The sequence below is a fragment of the Sminthopsis crassicaudata genome, chromosome 5, assembly GCF_048593235.1.
Source record: "Sminthopsis crassicaudata isolate SCR6 chromosome 5, ASM4859323v1, whole genome shotgun sequence".
NCBI lineage: Eukaryota > Metazoa > Chordata > Mammalia > Dasyuromorphia > Dasyuridae > Sminthopsis > Sminthopsis crassicaudata.
This window is the reverse complement of record NC_133621.1, coordinates 161,394,145-161,420,152: the sequence shown is the minus strand read 5'-3', so window position 1 is coordinate 161,420,152 and position 26,008 is coordinate 161,394,145. Positions and strand designations below refer to the sequence as shown.

General features: G+C 40.1%; 1 protein-coding gene across 10 annotated transcripts in view; it reads right to left on the bottom strand.

Annotated features, from left to right (window-relative positions):
• BEND7 (BEN domain containing 7) overlaps positions 1 to 26,008 on the bottom strand; it is a 278,824-nt gene that overhangs the window by 233,121 nt on the left and 19,695 nt on the right. For 6 of the 10 annotated variants that reach the window (XM_074268589.1, XM_074268590.1, XM_074268587.1 and 3 more), the window contains exons 1-2: positions 3,643 to 4,186; positions 1,124 to 1,207 (exon numbers count right to left, since the gene is read on the bottom strand). In XM_074268589.1, the coding sequence (XP_074124690.1) occupies positions 1,124 to 1,207; positions 3,643 to 3,703 (145 nt within the window). In that variant the 5' untranslated portion in view covers positions 3,704 to 4,186. Of the gene's footprint in view, positions 1 to 1,123; positions 1,208 to 3,642; positions 4,187 to 5,475; positions 5,696 to 26,008 lie in introns of those variants that run through there. The other 4 variants (XM_074268596.1, XM_074268594.1, XM_074268595.1 and 1 more) reach the window with 3 other exon arrangements.

Here is a 26,008-nt window from a genome sequence, read left to right as displayed (position 1 = left end):
CTTCCTGTTCAAAAACCTTCAATGACCCTTCATTCTCTATCAAATAAAGTCCAAACTCCTTAAAGTAACATTTAAGGCCTTCCTCAATTCTGAACTACCACACTGTACCTTTCTTTTATCCCACTTTAGCCCCCTTTGTAGGGTACTTTATACCCTACAACTTCACATCATTATTGATAACAGCATTCTATCTTCTCCCACCATTCTTTATGTCTGCAATGTGTCATCCTCATATCCCCACTTATTGAAATCCTATCCTTCTGTCAAAGCTCATCTCAAATGTCACCATCCCAATGAATTGCCTGGCAGACATTATGCATACCTCTTCTGAGTTCTATTTGTATTTTGTTTATTCTTCATTTATAATATCATAACTGATTTGTCTAATACCTATGTACATGTTTATTTTTTCTTAGTAGTCTGAAAGCTTTTAAAGAAGACTGTGTATTCTTATATGGCAAGTGCCTTTTACATAACTGGAACTCAGTAAATGGTTAACTTGAATTGAATACAAAACACATGAAAATGATGAGTCCTTAGTGATAACTAGTACTATCGAGAGACAGGCAGGCAATAATACTTCTGTTTTCCTCAAACTTTTAAAACTGTAGATTTAATTTAATTTTGTCATGGCAGGATTAGCAACCAGGCTACAGAGGTGAAGGGACATTACAATATGACAGCACATTAATCCTCTATCCCACCCAAGGCAGAAGCAAAACCAAACAAATAGCAGCTTCCTGGAAATTGAATTTCTGTTATCCAGATGTCAAAGATGTAATACCCCAATTACACAAACTATTGCCAGTGAAGCATGCCAGCAAATATGCAATGTAAATGGGGTGAGCACAGAGCTACAAAACTGCATAGTCAGCATCTGGCTCTGTGAGTGAGTGATAATTAGCACTGTGTGTAGACACTAATAAACATTTATGTCTGAAATTACAACTTTTAGCAATGTTAATAAGGGATATATTGGCAATCTGTAAAATAAAAGGTCTTGAAACGAATGTCATACATTAAGCAATGGCAGACATTTCCCGTTCTTGCACAATCTTTTTTTCCTCCTAATTGCAAATGGCCACGCTATTTTGCTCAGAAATTAATCGACATAAGAACCTACCTAAAAAAATGGGTTGTGTCTCTTTGGCCTCTCCATTAACATCATTGCTGAAGTCAGAAACCTTATATATCTCATGGTGATAATCTAGAAGAGAAGAGAAACAATCAAAAATTAGAATTCTAATGATACAGAAGATATAAAAAGGCATTGAACACTAGAGTTCTATTATATATGGCATTAAAACTCTATGATTTAATTTTAATTGTAATTTTTAAAAATAAAATTAACTATACAATACAAACTCTATAGTAGCACCTAAGAATTTTAAGTATACCAAACAGAAATATCTGACGGATTTTTGAAATAATTTTGCCTGATCTGACCACGTTACTTTTCACTGACAAGTATATCAATGTGAAAGTCCAGAAGCTTTTCAAGCTCAGCAAACAAATTCATAATCAAAAGGGGAAATGTGCTGCATCCAGGTCACAGAAGTTTTTTACACTAACTTTACAACTAAATTTGTATGGAGATATTGAGTATTATTAATATTTAGTTAAAACATACTTGACTTTAACAGGTAATACTGAAAAATACTAGTAATTAAAAACACTCTAAAAGGAAACCCACATGAAAAATACTAATTTGTTGTTTTAAATGGAGTAGAAGTTGAATAAGGAAGCCTTTCATAAAAGGGCATCTTTTGCATTCAGCTATTGCACTTTAATATACAGTGACATATTTTGAAAATCCACCTGCAGAGCAAAGAATCAAGACTCAGAATTTGTTTTAAAACCCGCTATGTCAGTCAAACTTAAAAACATAGTATTTCACTAACTTTTCTGTAGAAGCTAATGTAGTTTTGACATAGTTCCTACAACTAGCTATCTGATTTAAATGTAGGTTGCAGTTTTTTGGGTTTTTTGTTTGTTTGTTTGTTTTATAACAACCATGCCTTTTAGGGGCCTTGGATATTACAGACCAATACCTACACACCTACTCTCTTTTTCAAGATAGAATAAGAAGCTATCTGAGGTTTAAAAAAAAAAAAAAAAAAAAAGCAGAAGTAACATGATTCTTGAATGAATCAAGCAAAAAAGGGGGAGGGCGAGTTATATATGTAAAAACTTTTACAAGTTCAAATACATGAGCAGTCAACTCTGTTGAGCAAAGTTATAAAGAATCAAAAAGATAACCTAATATTTTGAATAGGCACTGTGACTGAAAACTCTTTTGATCAAATTCTATTCACTTGCTCAACTATTTAAATCCGTTTAAATGGAAAGGAAAAAACATATAATCAAATGAAATTTCAAACAAACTAAAGTACACTTTATTTGCTTCACACTAACATTTAGTTTACCTGGGGATTGATTAGAAAAAACCCAGTAATTTGCAAGTAGCCCCTATTTTCATTAGTCTGTATGATGACTTTTTAGAACTGTTAAAACAGTTGTTTTGCTCCTAACCTCGACAGCCTATAAAACATCAGAGGAAAAACACAGTACTTCTGGGTTTCTGTATTTTGTTTAAATTTAAGATTGATTCAAAAGGGAGATTTAAAGGGAAAAAGGTGTTCTAAACCCTAAAAATGTAAGAAGATATTACACTCTATCTGCTTTGAATTTAAAGAGGAACAAGACAGTTAAGAGATATATCTTTTTTGCCTTGGACTTTAAGTCTTCTCCATGTTTTCTAACTCATATTAGAAAAATTAAGATTCTAACGTAACTCATGCTCAACTGAAAAACATTTTCCCGTTCTACTACTCTCTCCCTTCCAAACAACCTAAACCCAAGCAGGTGGTATATACACTTGTTCAACTAAGAGATTTGATATAATTTTTAAAAAATTAATTACTAGATGCATAATTCTTTTTAAAACATCTTTTCCTAAGGCAATCCCACAGCCAAACAAGTTAGATAACAATTCTTCCTCGGGCATGACCATTGTTTTTCTTCCGAAATGAAGGGGGGAAAAAAAAACACAAACAAACCCCAACACCAAAATCTTTCATGTCCGGGGGGGTGGAGGGGGAGATTTGACCGTAAGAGCAGGAATCATTAGTCCAGATTTCTGTGCACCACTTAAAGGGAATAGCAACCATCTCACTTCCCAAACCTGGCCACAGTAGTTGAATGCACAAGAAGGCTCTTTGCTCCCTAAGTGTCATTGTTTGCTAATTTCCTGATTTGCTTTTTGGGCTGTTTACCTTCAATAACATCCTGCCTCCCCCCACTCCCTTTCACAATACAACTTTATTTTGTGTACAGCGGTCTCGCACCGGCATCTACGCTGCCCCCACCCCCTCCCGGACCAAAACACCCCAGCTTTAGAGCGGGCTTTTTTTTTCTTCACCTTTTTAAAAGCCACAGTTACTGACTAGAAAACATACAATTGCATTGACAAATAACACCAGAGGCTGAGGGGGAAATGACGAGGGAGGGGGCGAGAGGGGCTTGGAGAGCGCTGGTGGGGATGTTTACACCGGTAAAGTCCCTTCTCGGGGTGCTCGGCGCCCACCCGAGAGAAGCCCACTTGCCCGACCCCTCCTACCCGTGTGTGTGTGCTTTTCTTACCTTGGTTCACCAGTTTGAAGCTTTGGGATTTCCTGCTTCTTTTTCTCTCAGAGAACTCCATGGTGCTCGGGAGAAGGAAGGAGGAAGGGAATGTGGCAGGGGAGAGAGAGAAGGAGAGACAGAAAGAGGGAGGAACAGGGAGGAGGGAGAGGAGGAGGAGGAGAAGGAGGAGGAGGAGGAGGTGGAAGAGGAGGAGGAGGAGGAGGAGGCGGCGGCGGCGACGGCTCTTGTCACCCGGCCACAGCAGCCACCGCCAGGAGGACCAAGGTCCGTCTCTCCAATCAGTCGGGATGATAATTACAAGAATAATTTAAACGAATAAAATGAATCCGTCCTCCCAGGCGATTTCGGACCCGTGTGTGGGCGGGGCTGGAGGCTTCCCCGAGAGAAGTTGCCACTTTGCTCTCGCCCCCCAGCCCTGCACCCCTGGCCCCCGGCCCGAAGACCCGGCGAGGAAGCGGCCGAGCCGGGGCCCCGCCGCCCGCTGCCCGCCGCCACAACTTTCGGCTAGGGCCGGACTTGGCCCGGGGCTGGCTCTGGGCTGGCCCCGGGAGCAGAGGGTTGGAAAGGGGGCGGGCAGGCGCCGGGCGCTTTTTTCCTGCAGCTTCCCCGCGAGGGCGGCGGCGCGAAGGCGGCGATGGGTGGCCGGGGAGGAGGCGGCGGCGGTAGGTCGGGTCGGGCCGGGAGGAGGCGGCGGCGGCGGCGAAGCGGGGGGAGCCGGGTCACAGGCGCTCGCCACCCTTCCCTCCCCCCCGCCGGGGCGGGCGGAGGGAAGGAGGGGAAGGAGCGGAGGAGGGAGCGCCCGCGCTGCCTGGGACCCCGGTGCCACCTGCTGGGGGGAGCCAGCCCTCGCACCGGCGCCCCGGGCCGCCCCCCTTCCTGCCTCCGCCATCCCCTTGGGGGCCGAGCTGAGGGAGCCAGCTGAGCCCGCCGGCCGCTCTCCGGGCTCGGCCCCGGCCCCACGCCATCCCGAGGAGGCGAAGGCCGCACTGGTAGACGGACCCACGGACTGACTGACGGACTGTGCAGCTTCCCGCGAGCCGCGACCGCCGCGCGCTCGCGCTCTCGGCCCGCGCTCGCGCTCTCCCCGTTCCCCCACCCCCACGCGCGCGTCGCCGCCGCCCGCCCAGGGCTCAGGGCTTGCTGGTGGGGGGCGGCTTTCCTGCCCCCCCCCGACAGGGGAGAGTGTTACCCAGGGCATTCCTTCCTCTCCCCCCCCCCTCCACATACACACACCCTCATATCCCTGCCTGGGAGCTCTCTGGGGAGCCTTCCCTCTCGTGGACAGGACCCAGCTTGTTCCTTCTTTTTCCCTTTCAGGTTCCGAGTGTTGCGAGGTCCCTGTTGTCTGCTTCAGTCCTGGGGAGGTTGGCACGCCCCTCACCCCTAACCATTTTCCCTCACACATTCCTGAATCCGGGAGCCCCTATATTAAGCAACTGTGAGAGGTAACTCTCCCGCCCTCAGTCACAGCCACGAAAGACCCCACGCCGTAGAGAATGGCAGAGCGTTAGCACGAGCCCCGAAGGGCGACGGCAGGTCTCACAGAGGGGGCCCCAGACTTGGGAGAGCACGTGCAGCCTGAGGGCCGTCCAGAGGAAACTTGTAGTCCCTGAGGTTTAAAAGGGACAGGACTAGCGGTCTCCGGGGCCTCTTTAAGGACGAACTCCCTAAGGCAAATGCAAAGAATCGTCTTAATGAAATCCAAATAAAAGGAATAAACAATAAGCATTTCATTAGACTTATTATAGGCAACTCTAAGGAACTCAGAGCCCTTCAGAACACTGTTTATTCTCCATGACATCCTCTGGGAGAGGGGAAATAATCGTGTACCTCTTGGATGTGCGGCACTGCTAGAGACCCGCACCGCTGGAGCCAGAAGTCCTGTATTCAAATTCCACCTCCATCGCGTAATCCCTATTCCTCCCTAATCCAGGGCAATCCATCTAATAAACATTCATTAAGCGCCTCTGCATGCCGGGAGCTACTTTAAGCACTGCAGACCCAAGCTGTAAAAGGATCATCTGTGTCCTCCAGGAACTCACCCTCCAAAGGGAGAAAACCACACGTAACGTTTAGCCCTGAAAAGAGAAAGGATGGTTGGTGAGAAGTCGCAACTTCCGTGGACCACAGTTTCCTAAGGGCTTTAGTCAGAGTTGGATCTTTTTGTATGAGACTTTAAGGAGGGGGGATAGGCTGGCTGCAACACGGCTTGTCTCATAAGGCTGAGGGCAATTCAAAATTGCATTAAGTCTTTTAGGACACCAGGTATAATACATCTTTTTAACATTTTGATAATTATATTTCAATATATTTGGTTACATTTGCATTTTTTATGCCTTCTGAAAATGACATTCTGAAAAAAGAGTTTCTAGGCTTCACCAGACTGCCCACAGGACTATGATATAAAAAGGTCGAAATCCTCTAGTCTAAAATGGAGAAATTTATAGCCTTCCCTATCCCCTTTCCCATCTCAGTTCAAAAAGCATTTATTAGGTACCTACTATATAGCATCTACTGTTCTGGGCGCTGGAAATATAAAAACAAAATATTGTGCCTTCCTTCAACGTTTCTACATTACTAGAGGAAATAATATATACAAAGACAAACAAATACAAAATATGCATAAAATAAATTATTTGGGGAGCTCTACTTAGTTAAATGAGAAACAGCCTCCTCTAGGAGGTTTGCTTGAACAAAACTTTAAGGGGAGCTAAGTTCCAAGAGGAGTAGCTAGGTGGCAATGGATAGAATACTGAGCTTGAAATCAGGAAAGACTCGTCTTGATGAATTCAAATTCCATCTCAGATACTTGCCCAGTGTTGATTACCTCTATCTATAAAATGAGCAGGAGAAGAAATGACAATTCACTCCAGTAACTTTGCCAAGAAAGCCTGAAATGTTAGACATGATTAAAACAACAGCAAAAGGTTCTAAAAGTTGTAGTATAGAGAAAGAGCTCTGGGGACACCAATAAACAACCTGGCAGAGGTGGGAAAGGAAATGTCATTAGACTACATATTGTTATGTCCTTCTGGAGGTCCCTGTTCGGACACCAAAATGTGTAGTGTCCAGACTAGCTCTCTGGAGGATCTCAGGAGCAGCCTTGGTCTTAATGGAGGAGGCAGGAGGCAGGAGAGCCACCAGGATGGATGGTCTAAGATGGAGTGTGTCATTTCCAATCTTCTCAGCCCTTAAATACCTCAGTATGATTACATCATTACAGCACACTATGTGCGAACTAGAGAACCATTATCTCATCAATCACACTAAGTGCTAACTATAAGCACCCTGCTAAGTATCCCTTGCTTCCAGTAGAACATAGGTAGTCATAGCCTCCTTGATTTCTCAGGAAGGGAGGTGGACACCCAAGGGAAATGGGGAGCCAAGTCAGATAGCAGTTGGCAGGTTCCCTCTGGGCTAAAGGATCTTATACCCTACCCAGAGTTCTCCCACTATCTTCGGCCCTCTACAACATATGGGGCTGGTTTTCGTTCTCAATCACCACCTTTTAGGAAACCAGAACAAAGTTAGGGTTCATCCATTGTGACGACTGCATTGGCTCCCTGATACCTTAGAATCAGCCAAAGTCAGATTAAGCAAAAGTCCTTAGTCTTTAGCAGTAGAAGTGAAAGGACTGGACATGCAGGATCTCCAAGACCTCACCTCCTCATCTCTCTCTCTCTCTCTCTCTCTCTCTCTCTCTCTCTCTCTCTCTCTCTCTCTCTCTCAGTGACCCCAGCTAGTCTCCCTGCACCCCCTAGTCCCTCCCACAATTCTCTGTATACACCAAATGATTGGGCCGTACAGAATAGTGGGAAGGGCCATTTTTCAAGCATATTCTAATACAGTATTGTCTAATGGGTAATTAGCCTTAAGTGCTTGGTTATCCGGACCTCAGTGCATTAACTCAAGAGTTTAAGCCCTTTACAATCCATGAAAGGGAAATCAGTATGATCAGAAAATTCAAGGCTTTACATAGACTAAAGAACTAAAAATGATTAGTCTAAAGAAGAGACAATGTATGCAAGACAACAGTAATCTTTAGGTATTTAAAGGGCTATCTTGTAGAAAGGGTACTCAATTTGTTATGTTTTGCTCAAGAGGGTAGTTAAGTGATAGGAATTTCGAAGAGGAAAATTTAGGTTCATTAGAGGGACAAAATCTCTAACAATTATAGCTAGCCAAAAATTGGATATGTACTTTGAAATCTAGTGAATTCACCATTGAGGAAGTCTTCAAACCAAATCCATACTATACTAAATTTATTCTTGTCTTTGCTTTTCTTCTATTCTATTTCCTCTCTGACCACCCTAAATTGAAAGTCAGAAGCCTTAGTACTCATCTTTGACTTTGTTAAGCTTCTAAAAATCTCTGCCCAAAAAACATAGTTGAGAAACAGGCTGACTAAAGAAGATTTAGGAACTTGAAAGCCTGTGAATATAAAATAAGGTTTTATTACACTTAAACTATGATGAAAGCATTGAAGTTGTCATACCAAGAGGTAAAACCCTAAGGAAGGTATTAACAAATTAGCACTTCCAGTTCAAGTGAATTCTACTTACAATAGAGAACTATATATGTATAGTTAAGAATAAAAGCCAGATATAATAGAATGGTTTGGAAAATTCAGCTACATTTCCCTTGAATCTTCTGGAGGACATGAGACACAAGACTAAAATATAGCTCAGGAAGGGAATATTTTATTTAAAAGTATTTTCTGTGGCCCATTATTCTAAAAAGGTGGTCCACAAACTCTGGATCATGTCAACATTCATATCAACTCAACAAGTAATTGTGGAAAAACTATTTTGTATAAGATCCTATGCTTTTTTTTGGCAGGAAATGATTATTTTAATCTGATTTTATTGTATAGTTCATGTTTATGTAGTGTTTTAAAGTTTTCAAAATGTCCAATATATTATTGGAGTTGATCTTCACAACAACCCTGTTATGTATTTGCTATCTCCATTCTACAAATAAGAAAGCTGAAGCTCAAACAAATTAAATGACTCATCCAAGGTGACATAGCTAGAAAGCACTTGAGGTAATTTCCAAATCCAGGTGTCTAGTTTATAGGAGTCAAAATCCAATGAAGTAAAGTACCAATAGTTAATTTAGTGGCCTCAGGTGTCTATAAATAAATATACAAAATATGTATGACAGGATTAACTAACAAAAGAATCATAATGTAAGAAGGAAAATATGATCTCACAGATATCATTGAGACTTGAACTTAAAAAGTTAAATATTTTTAGGCCTACTAAAAGACTTTTTCTTCAGTCCTATTAAAATTTACCTTTTTAGATTGAAGCCAGTGCTCTAGTCTTTCAAAGGTTTTTTTTGATACTGATATTGTCATCCAATAATCACTTTCCCACTTTTTTCTCATCTGTGAATTTGATAACACTGATATTTCTACCTTTATCTGAATCAGTAATACATAATGTTAAATATTGCAGGGCCAAGCATAGATCCCAAGGGTACTCTCCTAGAGACCTCCTTCCAAGTCTACATCAAACCATTAAGGACTATTTGGTGTATAGTGACTCACATAAATCCAAATCTGCCTAATTGTATTCTCACATAGCCCAAATCTCTCCATCTTTTATTAAAACAGATCAAAAGCCTGGCAGAGAAGCATGGTATAATAGTAATGAGGAATTTCAATTATTTGAACATCTGATGGAGCTCTTCATGCCAAAAGCAGAGCCACTAATAATTTCTTGACTTTAATGATCATTTTATCCTCTAAAAAGTAGAGAAAACCGCACAAAGAAATTATATTCTGGTTCTTATTCCAACCCATAAGGAGCATCTGGTTGGTGAGGTGACAATGATCAAAACCTTGAAGAGGGAGACATAACGGTTCCATCTAACATGTGTCCCAGATTTGGGGGAGCAGATTTCACAGATAGAGTATTTTACAGAATTTTCACAAAGAAAAAGAATTAATGGGATCCCATGGAACTAAGTATTACTAGAAAGAGAGAAAGACAAAAAGAGACAGATGCAAAAACAGAAACGAAAAACACCATCCTCCAGAAAAATGCACTTGGAAAATTGAGTCTAAGATTACTAAGCAAGTAAATAATCATTTTTTTGATCAGTAGACCTGAAAAGAAAGCCATTGCTTCTAAAAGAAAAGGGTGAGTTACTGGAAAACAAAGCTTTTACCTCTAGGTACATTTACACAGGGACGCCCCTTAGTCTAAGTGATTGATTGTTCCACTAGCTAGCCTTGCTCATCGGTTCCACCTAGTGGTCATATGCAGAATATGGAGACTAGGGCATATAATAGAATCTGATTAAGTTATTCCTTCCACACGGACTTGGGGCCTCTACAATGTGAAAATCATGCACTGTTAGTTAGAAGGGTTCTTAGAGGTGCTGCAGGAGGTGCAGAGTTCTTTTTGTGAATAATAAGGGCCCCAGATGGCTCAGGAGGAGTCACATATATAAATCACATATAGAAAGAGAGGAGGATAGACAATAACACAATTAGTTGAATTTAGAGTTTTTTCAATGGCTGAATGTAGAGAATAGTCATTATTTGTTCAGGATAACTAAAGATGACCTCAAATATACAAGGAGACCATGGCCTTTTTAAGCTAAAGTCTTTAACGGATCTCAGTAACTGAGACAATGCCCAATCAGAATTAAGGCTGTGTAAGAAATGGAGCAGAGAATGGTCTCTTTTACCTAGACAAAAAAAAGTTATATATGACATGCTTAAAAAATGTGCAGACACAAAACTAGGAGGAATGGTTTATTGACTAGAAGACAGAACAAGGTTTAAAAATATTGACAACAAAACTGAATCTATTAAGAAATTAGACTGAATAATAAAATAGAATGTTATAGGGATAAATGTAAAGTCATCCTTGGATTCAAAAATCAACTTTACAAGTAAAAAATGAAGGAAGTATAGCTAGACAATAGTTTGTTTTTAAAATGATCTGGTGGTTTCAATCACTAGAAACTCAATAAGAGGCAACAATGTAAAGTAGAAGTCAAGAAAACTAATGTCATCTTATCCTGCAATAAGGAAAGCATAGTGCCCAGCAATAATATATTGATAGCCCTTCTATCTATTGCCCTGGTCAGACAACATCTGGAGTATTGTATTTGATTTTAGGAAGGCCATTAATAAGGTGGAGAGTTTTTTCTGCAAGTCCACATTATCCATCTTCCCTGATACCCATTCAGTAAATTCTAATGGTTCTATATTAGCTCCAAGATCTAATATTTGGCATTAAAAACATTCACATTCTAGCCACTTGCCACTTTGACAATCTTTTTACACTTTACTCCCTTAAATATAGTCTATAACCCAATGACAATGGCTTTCTTGATGTTATTAGTGCAATTTTCTCTCCTCCCTGCCTCTTCATTAGCTATCTTCCATGCCTCCAATGTTCTCCCTTCCTGACATTTTTCACACCAGCTCACTGCCCCAGTAACCCCCTCTCTCAGATTGCTTCCTATTTACTCTGTGTTTATCTTTTAGGTATCTACTTACTCACTGTCTCCCCCATTAAAACATGAGCTGCTTGAGGGCCGGGATAATGGTTTTAGACTCTTTTGTACCTACTAGCTTTAGCATCATGCCTGGCACATGTAAGCCTTTAATAAATGTAACTAAAAGTAGGAAAAGGCCCCTTACTTTAGAACCTTAAGCAAATTGTGGATGACTGTTTATCCTTCTTTACTTACAGCTTGGAACCATAATCTCTAAGATGTCTTACAGTTCTAAAATTCTGCGATTCATTTATAGTATTTAAAACAAACAATAACAACCAAAAAACCTCAAGTCACCCAGATATTACTGACAACAGTATTTTATTATTAATTTATTAAGGGGGTGTGTGTGTGTGTTGGAAAGTAACAGAAGTGCTCAGCTCACGCATTGTACTACCTGAAATAGGAGCCTGAAAACTTTAGGTTTAAATACTACCACAATAACTTAATGGGAAAAAGTGGTCGAACTTGTTTAGCTTTTATAGATTAAAACATTTGTATAATTAATAATAATCTAAATAATCTGTATAATAATGATTTTAACTTTAGATAGTAATAATAATAAAAAACATCTGTATAACTAATAATATAAATAATCTGCATAGTAATGATTTTAACTATGGAGTAACTGATATTTTTAAATGAAGAATTTTAAAATGCTTTATATACATTATCTCATTTGTTATCTCTTATAAACTTTAATATAATCATTTAAGTTATAATTTGTATTATGTAATTTATAATTATAATAGGTTATAAAATAATTTATAAGAGATAACATCTTTGGCATCTATGTCATAGAACCTTTGGGATTGGAACTAAATGAGGTAATGCATATATTATAATTATTTTATATTAAGCTATATTATGATTATGTTATACATTATAAATTAATTATAAAACATCACAAAATATTTTATATTGACTTAAGAAAAGAGGCTTAGAAAAGAGAAGTAAATTTGCCTTGTGACTTGAACACAGCTGATAAATGCTGAGGATAGGATTCAAACCCAGGATATAAAACTCATTCTGCTACACAATGTTACTTCCCATATAACTATCTCCTAAAAACATACCAGTGGGATAAAACACATACACACACACACAAAAAATGATAAAAGCAATTTTGACACTGCAATAATTTATTTGAAATCAAATAAGAGAGAAAAAGGTGTTATTTTATAAAATGTAGTAATTAACTACAAAATTCATGTAGGTATACAAGCCTAAACTTCAAAGGTAAAATGTTCAATATATTATCACCTCAACAAACTCTCATTGACTACTGATGCATGCCTGCTCGTTGCTAAAAGGAATTAGTAGTAGAGGAATGTGTGAGATTTAAATTTTCCAACAAGTTCAGGAAGTAGAATCATGTCTGAATTTGTTGAAATGTATTCCTCCTCATTTCATACTTGATTTTGGTCTCGAGCTCTAAACATATGTAATAGGTGTGTTTTTGGAATGGTTAACACATAACATTTTGAGTATACATTGGAATATTTGGAACATCACAGGTAGGTTCTAAAATATACATAGCCTACAACAATTTATATGCTGCATCTATTAAGCCTACAAAAAGTTTCTATATTAATTATCTAACAAGGGAGTATGTAATTTCTATGTTTATGTCAGATAATACTTTACTCAAATCACCATCTAAATGGTCTCATCAGAATGTGCACACACATAAGAGAAGCTCACACAGCAATTTACAACCTGGACTGAAGGTGGTAAAGTTAAAGTCGGGGATGATAGAACATGCTACTAAGAAGTTTTTTTTCATGGAAAATCTATAGTTTTACCTTATACCTTTCATCTGGAATCTCTCTTCTCAAATAGTTCCCTCATTCATATGACAGATGTTGAACTGCAGTCACAGTTTCATTAGATATAGCAAAAAATAAAAGGAAGAGCAAAACTAAGGCTTACAAAATGAAGCTTTCATCTCAAGCATAACCCAAAATCCTTTTTTATCTGATTTTTCTCATGTAGCATGATAATTGTGGAAATTTGTATAGAAAAAAATAAAAAGAAGGCTCCAGGTTTCAGAATTATACCAAAGAAATCCAAAAGGAAAGTGAGGATTTAAAATTATTATTCCCACCTATTTCACCAACCAATAAGAATTTTAGGATAAGCCAGTCTCTACTGCTGTGTTATGAATTTGTTGCTAGTGCAAGGATCTCAGTCATCTCTATCTCTAGGGGAAGCACTAATGGCTTCCCATCATCCTGACCCTTGTCAGATAGTCTCTGTAGTATCAGCATTAGTACTCAGTGGTTGCTGCAACCAATATAGCCATCTAGAAAAATTGGTTAAATTGCAATGCCTCCCCATTCTAGGTGCCCTTCATGACTTACAGGAAGAAAGTCCTTGCTAAAGTAAACATTAAAAAGTATAGCTTTTATTTTCCTATCCTGACTTGGGGCTTGATGCTTGTTTCAAAAGCATATTCTGGCAGACTCCCAGAGAAATGAAAATAGTGGTCACCAGAAAAGATCTCTTGATGAAAGAGGAAAAGTAAAAACCGGCATTACTATTCACTCTCTTTAAATCATCATCAGCCTTGGACTTCATAATTATTCAAATCGAAAAAAGGAAAGACAAAGCAAAGGTCAGGGCCAAACATGAGGAAAGGTAAGATATTAGCAACAGTTAATCATTTTTGACAGTTTTGGAGGTACATGTATTTACTAATTGTTGTTTTTTAAAATTTTTTAAATTTTGGATCTATTTAGTTAATAAGTGTCTGAGGCAGGGTTTAAACTCAGATTTTCCTGACTCTAAGCTAAGTGCTCAATCCAAAGCCAATTTAGCTGCTTATTTATTGGATACAGGTATTATAAAATTGACTCCTTTTTGACAATTATCATTGTAGAATTTTTCAAAAGATATTCATATAGTGCTTTAAAAGTTTATAGGTGCTTTCCTTAAAACATCCCTGTAAAAAGTAGTGCAAGTGTTACATATCTAATGGCCTAGGGAGCAAAAGTGCCTGCTCCCACAGATGGGGTGAATAAAACACACAGCCTTCTGGTCCTTGATAGCTAGGTGGGCTTTAGGGAGGGACATTGACAGCAGAAGGCTTTTGTGGAATTTAAGTGGGCTTTTGTTGTGGTGGGCCCTAGTTGAATTCCTGGTTCTAACAACATAAAATAAAATCTTTGCCTCTTGATTTGGAAATGGTCTAAGTTTACAAATTCTTTTTGAGACATCATCTAATGATGAGATTTGTGGCAGGGCAGAAAGTTGTGGGAATTCCTTCTGGTCAGCGTAGGTCCAACATGAAAGAATTCGAAAACCTGAAAAGTTAGGCTGGCAAAAAAGTTTGTTGGCACTGAGAAGTCAGCTTTTGCTAGGAGCCTGACTTCCTCAGTGGCAAGGTCCCTACAGAGAAGTAAAGGTCTAGCAGAGAAATCCTGGCAGAGATAAAGAGGGGTTAAAGCTGAGAAAAGGGTGTCTTCTCAGCAGGCAGGGGGTCCTTGCAGGCAGCTATGCCAAGGAGAGGTCCCTTGACCTGGCATGTTCTTTCTTTCAAGTCCTCTGCAAAGAAATGAGCCCCAAAGTTGCCCTTTAAAAGGGATTTGAGACTGAGGTTTCAATTGAATGAGATTACTGCATCCAGGCCTAGATTTCCAGAAGAATGGGACCCTTTATTTGGGAGTGGTCCTAAGCCAATTTTCATTCAATAGAGATCAATAGTTCACCAAGATAACAATGAAACCACTTTAGCTTGACTCCCTCTGGTGGGTCTTTCACAGAGGTAAGAATTCAAAGAGAATTTCTCCCCTTCAAGGAGCTTCTCAAGCCTTTACCTCATGGCTTCCCTCTCCCAGGTCAGGGCAGTTTTGGGGTTCCCCCATATTTCCCCCCTTCAAGCAGTCACCCCCAAATTCATTTGGAGTAAAGAGGCAAAGGTCTCTTCTGTAATTTCTTCAAGCTGGCAATGGTCATAGAGATGTCCCTAAGTTCACTTGGGGTTCATGCCAGGAGGGGAGGTGTGAGATCTGAAAACAGCAGCAGGGCATCTAAGGGGTGTTGTGTGTCCCAATCTGTCGTTCCATGTTCTCCAGGCTGAAGTGCGGTTGAAGCCTAGAGAAAACAGATCTCAGGAGCAGATTGAAAGTGGGGTTGAGATGATGACCTTTGGGAATGGGGCCTTTTGCAGAAAATGCATCAGGTCCCATCTGTGGGCCTTAAGAATGCTGGTTGAATGCCCCCACTGCCCACAGAGCTCCCCAGCTGAAAGTAGTTAAGGAGTTAATTGCTGGCAGGGAAGATGGGAGAAAAAATGCTAGGAGCAAAAAGTTCTCATCCGTAGTAAAAGTGTTAAGTAGTCTAGGTTCAAGGGTGTCATTGCTCCCCGTGTGGTGGAGTCAAGGAGCAGGTTGGTGGGATTAAGGATGTGACTGACCCCGAGAGTCAGGCTAGGTAGGAGACTCTGATAAGCTTTCCACCAAACCACTGATGTCCTTTGGCTTTTAAAAATGCTCTGAACCCCGGGAATAAATGGCTACCCCAAGGTTAATTGTGAGGCTTCTTCAATTAAAGGGGCCTTTTCAATTAAAAGCAGCCACTGCTCTAAGGCAGGATGGCCAACCTAGCAAAGTATCCAGCTGCTCCCGAGGCAGGGTCTGGAGGATGGGCCTGGCCCACCTCTCAGGGCTGCAGATCAAGATAAGAATGCAGTTAAGCTTCTCCAAATCTCTTAACTGTCTGTCTAATAGTTGGTGCTTAAGAAATTTCTCTGGAGGTCTGAGAAGAGAGAGTTGGTTCTCCAATCTCACCATTAAATCACCAAGCTGGCAAAGCAGGAGAGGTCTCCAGACAGGCCCTGAGCCCCCGTGCTATCCCCACTCTATGGGGGAGGGGGACAAGAGAACAGAGGGCCAGAGCGAGAGTGAAGGAGAAGCCCCTCCCATTTTACCATGTGTTGGGCTGTGGTGGTGGAACTAGGGGGAACTTGCCCAAGCCCCAAACTCCTGCCAGAGGCAAGGGCATTGGGGGGGAGGGGCTCGACCCCTGTACCAAGCAGCCACCATGTGTTAGGCTGTCGTGGTGGAGAGGCAGTCCCTCCAGTGATCCTCCTGCTCGAATTTATGACTGGGATTGGGGAGTCTCCTCAGCTTCCATGACACTTAGAGCACGAACCTCTGGGGTTCCCAGCCTCAGTCTGGGAGGGATTTGAATTAAAGGAGGCACCTTTGGTCTGAGTGTTTTTCCCAGGAGGCAGAAGTTGCCCTGACGAGAAGAAAAGAGCTGGGAGTCTCAGGTTTTAGTTCAGGTGAGAGAGAGTTAAAGAGATATAGTTCATTGTTTCCAAGACACCATTTATCCATCTCATTCCATACCTTCCCCTTTTCCTTTAGCCTTCAATCTTTCTTAACTTCAGAGTCTTTTCCAAAGAATCCCAGTACTACCTTCATCCTCCCCATCCTTTAGTGAGTCCTTTACCCACATTACAATGTATCTTTCTTGAGAGCAAAAACTGACTTTTTTTGGTTTGTGTGTGTATATGAATCCCCAACACGTAGCTCAGTGCTTGCTTTGAGTAAGCTATCAAACCTCCCTGCCTTCTTTCCTTTCCTCCATTAAAATATTCAAAATAACCTAATCTTCCTATTATGTTCTCCTTGAAGGTTGATGTTAAGAAAATTAATATTTAAACTTTATGAGATTGTTGAATTTGGCTTTGTGCTATCTGAACAATTCCCGCCAGGCTCAATAAAACCACATGGTTTGGGCTCATTCACCATCAATGATCATCTCTAGGAAGGCTAGTTGCAGAAAACTTTTGCTACCTGTCAGTACTGACTGAGAAACCTAAGAACTCCCAACCTCTCAAACTCATGAGTTTGCCACAAAGGATGGAAATAACCATTTCAGGGTTACTGTTCTTTGTTTATGCTTTGGAAAAGAAAAACAAGTGGAAGAGGGAGTCTTCTCCAAGGTTTATCTAAGCAAGACTGTCAAAAGGGAGAGAAGAAACTCCTCTCCAAGTTAGGAAGTCCAAACTGTTATAGGTCAGGATGGAGCCAGGCCAGTCTGGCGATTCGGGACAATCTATAGTACTCATAGACCATCTGATAATAAGGGAAATAAGGGAGATATGCTAACAGCGATGGAGGTCCCCAGGCCGGTGTCATAGGTTTTGCGAAAGAATTCACAGTCCCAGTCTCCAATGGAGGTTGGCAAAAATAAGTTTATTTTTAATAAGAAGCTCTTTCAGTAGGCCTTTTCCTGATTAGGAAGATAGCTAGGATTGGGGAATAGAGCTGTGATTTTACTTAGCTTTCTATGGCTTGGGAAGCGATTTGAGGGACTAATTTCCAAATCAATAAAGGGTGGTGGCCCAGGCCAAAGGGGTTCCCATAATTGGAGGTGGGAGTTTCCTGTGGGAACCAAGTAGGAGGGTAGGGATCATTTTAGGAATTTCCCCAGAGGCTTGGAGGGGTGGAGATTCAGGGTTTTTCTAACCCAGGCCCACCCCCCTCCCCCAAAATTCAGGGGGACTCAGGTCCTATTACATCATCTGGAAGAGATAGTGAGGCTGATGATTTTGTGTGACTCTGCCTCACTTAAATCCAATTAATCTACAAGTCAAGACATCCCTCATCACCACTATTTTACTATTTTTCTAATGGACTATTTGTGAGCCTTCTGAATTCATATTGGATGGATCAGTCACAAATACACCATACCCTGACCCCAACATCAAGATGGCAACAACAAAAACAATAAGCTATAGCTTACCGAACATTACAATGCCAGAAATACAGAAGCTACCAAGGGTTTGCCTTCCTCTGCGTCTATATCACCCTTTCCCTACTTTAACCATGCTGTGAGCACAGTGACATTTTGATCTCATCCCATGAATTTTGCTAAGTGTCCTATTCTAGTATTTAGGCCAGTATGGAGGTTCACATTCAGAAAAAGAACACAGGAGACATTCAAAAAACTAACATTAGAATGAAAATTACCTAGACCTAGTATGGAAAGGATATTCAGCAAGAAGACAATATCGACTTAGTAAAGTGTCTCTTTTCTGCCTCCTCATTGGCCAGGATGGTTCACCTCCATAAGCAGAAGGGAGGATAAGTACCTGACTTTGAATTTGTTGGCTTTTTTAAGAGGCTAATGAATGTTCAAGCCTTAGTATGAGCAATAATTGTGTCTCAAGGATGGTTGTAGTACTTTAAAAATTACCTTTTTGATTTTCAAAATATATGCAAAGATATTCAACAATTATTCTTGCAAAACCTTGTATTCCAAAATTTTCTCCCTCTTATTCCCACTCTTTCCCCTAAACAGCAAGTAATCTAATATATGTTAAACATGCAGTTCTTCTTTATATATTTCCACATTTATTATGCTGCACAGAAAATATCAGATCAAAAAGGAAAAAAACACTAAAGAAAAAAGCAAAAAAAACAACAAAAAAGTTGAAAATACTGTATTATGATCCACATTCAGTCCCTATAGTCCTCTCTCTGGGTGCACATGATTCTCTCCATCACAAGTCTTTTGTAATTGGCCTGAATCACCTCATTGTTGAAAAGAGCCATGTCCATCACAGTTGATCACATCTTGTTGCCACGTACAATAATCTCCTGGTTCTGTTCATTTCACTTAGCATCTGTCTCTCCAGGCCTCTCTGAAATCTTCCTGTTAATTGTTTCTTATAGAACAATAATATCCACACACCATAACTTAGCCATTCTCAAAGTGATGGGCATCCACTCAGTTTCCACTTCTTTGCCACTGTTAGGTTCTTACTAGGTGCTAAGTAGGTACTTAACCAAGACTGCTTCCCCAGAAGCTCCCCAAGAGATTTCCTCCCAGAGAACGATTGCAAATTTAGAGACAACAGAACTTTACACCACTACAAAAACATTTTTCCACATGTGGATCCTTTTCCCTTTTTTATGATCTCTTTGGGATATAGACCCAGTAGAGACATAATTTGATAGCTCTGGGCATAGTTCCAAATTGCTCTCCAGAATGGCTGGATAAATTTGTTTGTAGTGCTTTTGAAGAAAAAACTAGCCTGGCCTGTAGAAGGGTAGAGCTTTTGGAAAAATTGGTCTAGTTTAGTTAACAGTGCTTTAGGGGAGACAGATGGCAGTGAAGATAGGGACTCCCCCGAGTTCTTCCCCAAATCCAAACACTTTTAAATAATGACTCTAAACAAATTTAGGGTATCAGAACCCATAAAAAAGACAGAGCCGAATAACTTTCCAGCTGAAGGCAGTTTGGAAGGTCAGCAGGATGGAACTGGACAGCAATCACAGCACAGGCTATGCCAGCAAAGTCCAGAGCCCAGGAAACCAGGAACAGGAGATGGGGGTCTCTAAATCTGCAGCAATGGCAGCAATCTTCTGACCTCTCAGAGGCCAAGGGCAACTCAGCAGGGAAGGTTTGGCTCATTTTGGTGGGAGCGGAGCTCCAGCTCAGGATGGGACTTTGGGAGTCACTGAATCAAGAGCAGGGGTAACTGCACTGCAGTGGCAGTGCCCCGGGCAGCTGTACCAGCAGCAGCCTCTGGAGATCTCAGCCCACAGAGTAGACAGTCGATCAGAGGGACATAACAGAGGCCATTTTGCGGGCACTGAGGCAAGACTGTGTTGCTTTGCCCATACTCAGATCTGGGTAGTAGTGCTGGCTGGCAGTATAGGTCTTTGGAAAGATTTCTGAAAAGAGCTGCACAAAACCCCTGAAGCGTGGGACATTGCACCCTCCATCCTGGAAACAGAGCCCTATTCAACAAAGAATTAAAAACTAAGTAATAGTCTGGGAAAATGAGTATACAATGGAAAAAGATTCCCACCATAGAAAGTTACTAGGGTGACAAGGAAGATCAAAACACACACTCAGAAGATAATAACACAATCAAAGTTTCTATATCCAAAACCTCCAAGAAAAAAGAGAATTGGTCTAAGGCCATGGAAGAGCTCAGAAGGGATTTTGAAAATCAGATAAAAAGGTAGAGGAAAAAATGGGAAGAGAAATTAAAATGATATGAAAGGAAATACAAAAAGCTAACGAGAAGAATGCCTTAAAAAGCAAAATTGGCCAAATAGGAAAGGAGGTACAAAAGCTCACTGAGAAATTCCTTAAAAATTAGAATTGAGCAAATGGAAGCTAATGATTTTATGAAAAAACCAAATCCAAAAGTATAGTATCTTAGGAATCTTTTTCCTACCCTTACCAAGGGACAGCTTTTCAAAGTGTCTGATGCTTCATACCCTTACCAAGTAGGGAGGAAGAAAACAGAGAGAGTTAGAAGTTGTTTGTCTTTTAGAGGCAGGGGAGTGTGGAAGGCATTTGGAGACCCATTGAAGCTTCCGTTTTCCAATGTTCAGTTAAGGCACCTGCCCACCAGAAAGGGCCATTGTATACTTCCAGAGTTGCAGAGAAGGTGCCCAAGTTTAGCCGATCAGGCAGGGCACCTCTGATTACATAAGAATTATCTCTATAAGTCAGAAAACTAAGACTATGAGAGACTTGGTAGCTTGCTTATGGGCACATTCTTGTTGCTGTTGTTTGTCCTTCATTCTCCAAGAGGCCCAGTGACATCAGAAAGGTGATATCTTGACTTGCAAGTGAATTAGTTGTTTGTTTGTTTGGGTGAGTGAGGCCACTGGGGTTAAGTGACTTGTCCGAGTCACAGAACTAGTAAGTCTCAAGCCATATTTGAACTTGGGTCCTCCTGATTCCAGGGCTAGTACTCTATCCATACTCTATCCATCATACCATCTAGCTGCTCCCTTGCAAGTGACTTGGATTTAAGAGCGGTCTGTGCAAAGTCACCAGCCTCACTTTCTCCTCCAATGCCATCTGGGTCCAGTGGCAAGATACGGGTCAGGCAATTGGAGATGGTTCCCTAAAATACATAGCTTTCAACTGTCTGAAGCAGGAATTGCACTAGTATCTTGTAGCCACATCTCTAGTTCTGTTCACTATTCCAAGCGCCCTCTCTTTTTTGGTACCTTTGAAATAAAGAAAAAATTTAGGAAGGATGCTTCAGGTATAGTTCAAATGAAGAATTAGAACTCTTCATGACTATTCACCACTATTGGTATCAATAGGTTCTCCTCTACTGTTCCTGAAGTCCAAGATAGGGAACAACTAGGTCTCAGACTTATAAGAGAACACAGACAGAAGACATTCCATTGCCCCCTCAGGTCTTCAAACAAACCCTAGAGAAGAGAATCCTTAGAGAGCCATAAGACGAGTGTTGGAGTACCACCATGAGTCTCACTGTAATCAGTAAAATGGGAAAACTAATTCTTGTCTTACCTATATCATAGAGTTTTAGAAGAAAAGTGCTTTGTAAACATTATGGCTCTGTACAAACGTACACTTCCTTACTATTATTGACTTGCTAAGACCAAGCCTTCTCCTAATTCTCACTTGCGCACAGAATGATATTCTCTGGTTTGGCAAAACTACAAATGACTTTTCTTAAAATCACCAGTAATGATCCATTTCTGAAGATTTGCTAAATGCATTTTAGGTGTGATTGTCATGTGGCTACAGATGTTCTCAATAAGTGTCAAATACTGCTCCATCCCTTTCCTGTGCTGCCTTGGATATGTAATGACCCCATGTCATTGGATATGTAATGACCCCATGTCTCTGCAGGCATTTGTTTTTCATGAAATGAGATCTTCCATGAAGTTACAGCATGCTGTTGTAAAATAATTCATTAGAAGAGATAAATTAGTATTAAGTTTACCTCTATAAGTGGTTGACTTGGAGTGTGAACAAACTTAGGATGGAATAGCAAAAGGGAAGCTGTAGCAGCCTCCAAACACACCCTGAGAAACATGAAATTATTTTGAATAAGACTTCCTTAAATCCCCTTTGATGGAAGAAGCAACCTCAGAGCTCTGACAATATGAAAATCTCCCTATTTGTTCAATGGAGCCATTGCAATTTTGTTTTTGTTTCAGCCATGACAATAAAACATGGGTAAATTTAGAGTTTTTTTTTAAAATGTTCCACTCAGTGAACTGAAAAGCAGAAAACTGAAAAAAAAAATAGTCCCCAAACTAATTAATGAGAGAAAAGTAGGAAGGAAGGAAAGAAGGAAGGAAGGAAGGAAGGAAGGAAGGAAGGAAGGAAGGAAGGAAGGAAGGAAGGAAGGAAGGAAGGAAGGAAGGAAGGAAGGAAGGAAGGAAGGAAGGAAGGAAGGAAGGAAGGAAGGAAGGAAGGAAGGAAGGAAGGAAGGAAGGAAGGAAGGAAGGAAGGAAGGAAGGAGGGAGAGAGGGAGGGAGGGAGGGAGGGAAGGAAGGAAGGAAGGAAGGAAGGAAGGAGAGAAGGAAGGAAGGAAGGAAGGAAGGAAGGAGGGAAGGAGGGAGGGAGGAAGGAAGGGAGGAAGGAAGGGAGGGAGGAAGAAACAGAGGAAGGAAGGGAGTGAAAAAGGAAGGAAGGGAGGAAGAAGGAAGGAAGGAAGAAAGGAAGGAAGGGAAGAGGGAGGAAAGGAGAAAGGGAAGGAAGAAGGAAGGAGAGAAGGAAGGAAGGGAGGAAGAGAGGAAGGGAAGAAGAGAGGAAGGGAGAAAGAAAGAGAGAGGCAGGCAGTCAAGAAGGAAGGAAGGAGGGAGGAAGGGAGGAGGTATTTGTTAAAAGCCTGCTTACCAAATGCTAGGTACTATACTTGGCACTTTACTATATTTTGGGAGGTTTTTTGTTGATAGGATACAATTTAAATCTGAAAGGCTCTTAGGCAAAATTTTGCAAAGAATTTTTGAATCCTTTTGTAATAATTTAGGAGCAGATTGTGGGACTTGCAATCAGAGGGCCTGAATTCAAATCCTGATTATGCCATTTGCTATCTTTGTGACTTTGGTCAAGTGACTTCATTTTTTTGAAGGGGGCTCTGTTTCCTTATCTGTAAAATGAGAATATTGAAGAAAAGACCTCAAAGTTCTCTTTCATCTCTACATCTATGATTGGAAATCAAATCTCACATTAATCCCAGATTACCTCATCCAACCATCCCACTACCAATATCTTGCCAGAATGGGCATCTTGCTATCTTCCCTGTCATTCTCCTCCTCACCTCTGGATTTTGGGACACCTTTTACCCTGGGTGAGTTAATCCACTCATTCTGTGGAAGAACTGCTGAGATTTGTAGGGGATGGGAAGGTGTAATAAATCAAACTTTACTTCAATCCTAGATCAAGATAATTCTATTCCAGAGCTCACGACTTTAGCCAAAGTGAGCATCCTTCTTTTGCCTGGAAAATGCAATGGACTCCTAATTGACTTCTCTGCTTCCATTTATCTATAACCTATCTTCCTTCTAGGTGACAAACTAATATTTCTAAAGCACAGGCTAGATCATATCACTCCTTCTTGAGAAGTTCCACAACTTCCAAATTCCCTTATAATTATTTTTTGTATTTTTCTATGTGTTCACATTACTTTCCCCAGTAGAATGCATGTCCCTTGAGAGAGGGACTGTTTCATTTTTGTCTCTGTTATCTCTAAGGCTTGGCATATTTATGACTGATTGGTATTTAGAGACCTTTACAACTTGACTCCAATCTATTTTTCTATACTAATTTCACATTTTTCTGTATCATATTTCTATTTTATATATTTATATATAATTATATATTATAAATTATATAATATTTCTATTATTATATAATATTTTTTATCTCTGCCAAATTGGCCTATTTGTTTCTCCCTATACATGGCAGTGACTGTTTCCCCTTGCTACCCCATCCAGAAATTCTGAATTGTTCTCCTTCTTCATCTTGACCTCTTGGAACTCTGAACTCCCTTTATGTTTAATTCAAATGCCACATTCTTTAATAGATTTTCTGACTCTCCCATATCTTCTCCCTCTCAAACTTCAACTAATAACATTCTTGGTTTCCTTTAAGTCTCAGAACAAATCCAGCTTCCAGCAGGGAGCCTCTCCTAATCTATCAGTTGATAGTGCCATCCCTTCTAAAGTTAACTTCTACTGTATATTCATCTTTTATGTACAGATTTATGTATATATTTACTCCCCCATCAAAATGTATCTCCTTTAAGGCAAGGATTCTTTCTACTTTTTCTTTCTATCCCTAAGGCCTAAGCCAAAGAATTTGGCAAATAGTAAGAACTTATTCTCGTTTATTGGTTGTAGGAACAATGGAAGTATCAAGGAGTCCAGAGAAGTGACATAACCCAACAGAGAGCTGAGAAGCCCAGAAAAAGGGAGATGATGATCAACAAGGATATAGGGACAGCAGAAATACAATGTACCTTCCAGACATAATGAAGATACCAACAAAAGCTCTTCTGGGTTGGAATGAGTTGCCCCTTTGTATATGTGAACCATCCATAAAGGGTTCCTTGTATTCCCTGGGCATTTCTGTTCCTCACATACACCCTCCTGCACTCTTCTCACTGATAAATATTTGTATTTGTAGGAGACTATGCTCTAGAGTCATGCTTACCTTATCTGTGCCATTTCATTAATTGTCTTGACCTTGAATTAATTGTGACCTTTGGTTGACTAGTAAAAAAGCAGACATATTGATGGGTACTTTTAAACTAGGGACAGAATACTTGAATAAGAATTCCTTTTATGAAAAGGGATTCCTAAATACTTTAATTTCTTTTATTAATGACATAGAAGCAAAAATGGGGAAGAAGTGGCAATCTTTTCTTTTATTATTACCCAAGCTTTTTATGTTGTTATACAGTTCACTCTGCCATTTAGACAACCACATTATATATGTGTGTATACACATACACACAAGATTAGAGAGATAGAAAGATACTTATGTACTAGTTCTCTTAAAGAAATTGTAGTCACTTAGTGATTTTAATCTAACTAATCTTCACAATCTCTCTATGAAGTACACAGATTCTATTATACCAGTTTTGCAGATAAAAAGAAAAATTACTTTCACAAAACTACATCTTGTAAAAACTGTATAGTTTCTAGGATTTCCAACTTTACAATCTGGGGCATTAATTAAAGTATTGACCTCTTAAAACAAATCTATCCTGAAAGGAGCTGAAGTTCTCTATTGCTCTATAAAATGAAAGTATCTATTTTACTCTTCTCTCTCCACTTAATTTTCCCATGAGGAAGAGTTGGCAACTGGTCTGGAAACTGGTCTAAAAATTATAGGAGCCACAAATTAAGAGAGTGTTAGTTTGATATGTCTGAAATTAATGCTTTAATTTATTCACCACAGAATGTCTTCACACATCGCTGTTTTCTGTAATTTATACCATATACTGTCTGCTCCAGTTAATGTGTAGAGCATGGCTAAATTATGCCTAAAAGGGAACATGATAACTATCTACAAGGAAGGGAAGGAAAAGGGTCTAACTAGGATTAATGGGATTGAATTAAAATAAGACAAATTGGGATAGAAAGTCTAGAAAAAAACTGTCAGATATTTAAGGTATACTTAACGGGAACAATCTCCCAAGAAAAGTGGTTAAAGCTTCTTACAGAAGTCATTTGAATTGGATTAGACAAACTTCTAGGACATATTTCTATGGGGAACAAATAATTATATGCTATCTTCCAAAATGGACTGGATGATCTAATAGCTTTCTACATGCTTCATATGCTACAGTTTTCAATCCTGCGCTAATCAAATCAAATAGGACTCAGAATAGAGATCAAATGAACATCTTATAGATGAAGACATATTTTGTCAATATGTTTTCATTTTGTTCTTTTCCCATATGTGCCTAACATACTGGCAGAACTTATATCCATTTTTATAGCTAATTTAGTGTTGAGGAAGGGTGCCAAACTGATAGTGATGCACTCTCCTGGAGATTTACATTGCTCTGGAACAATAGAATTACTTGGAG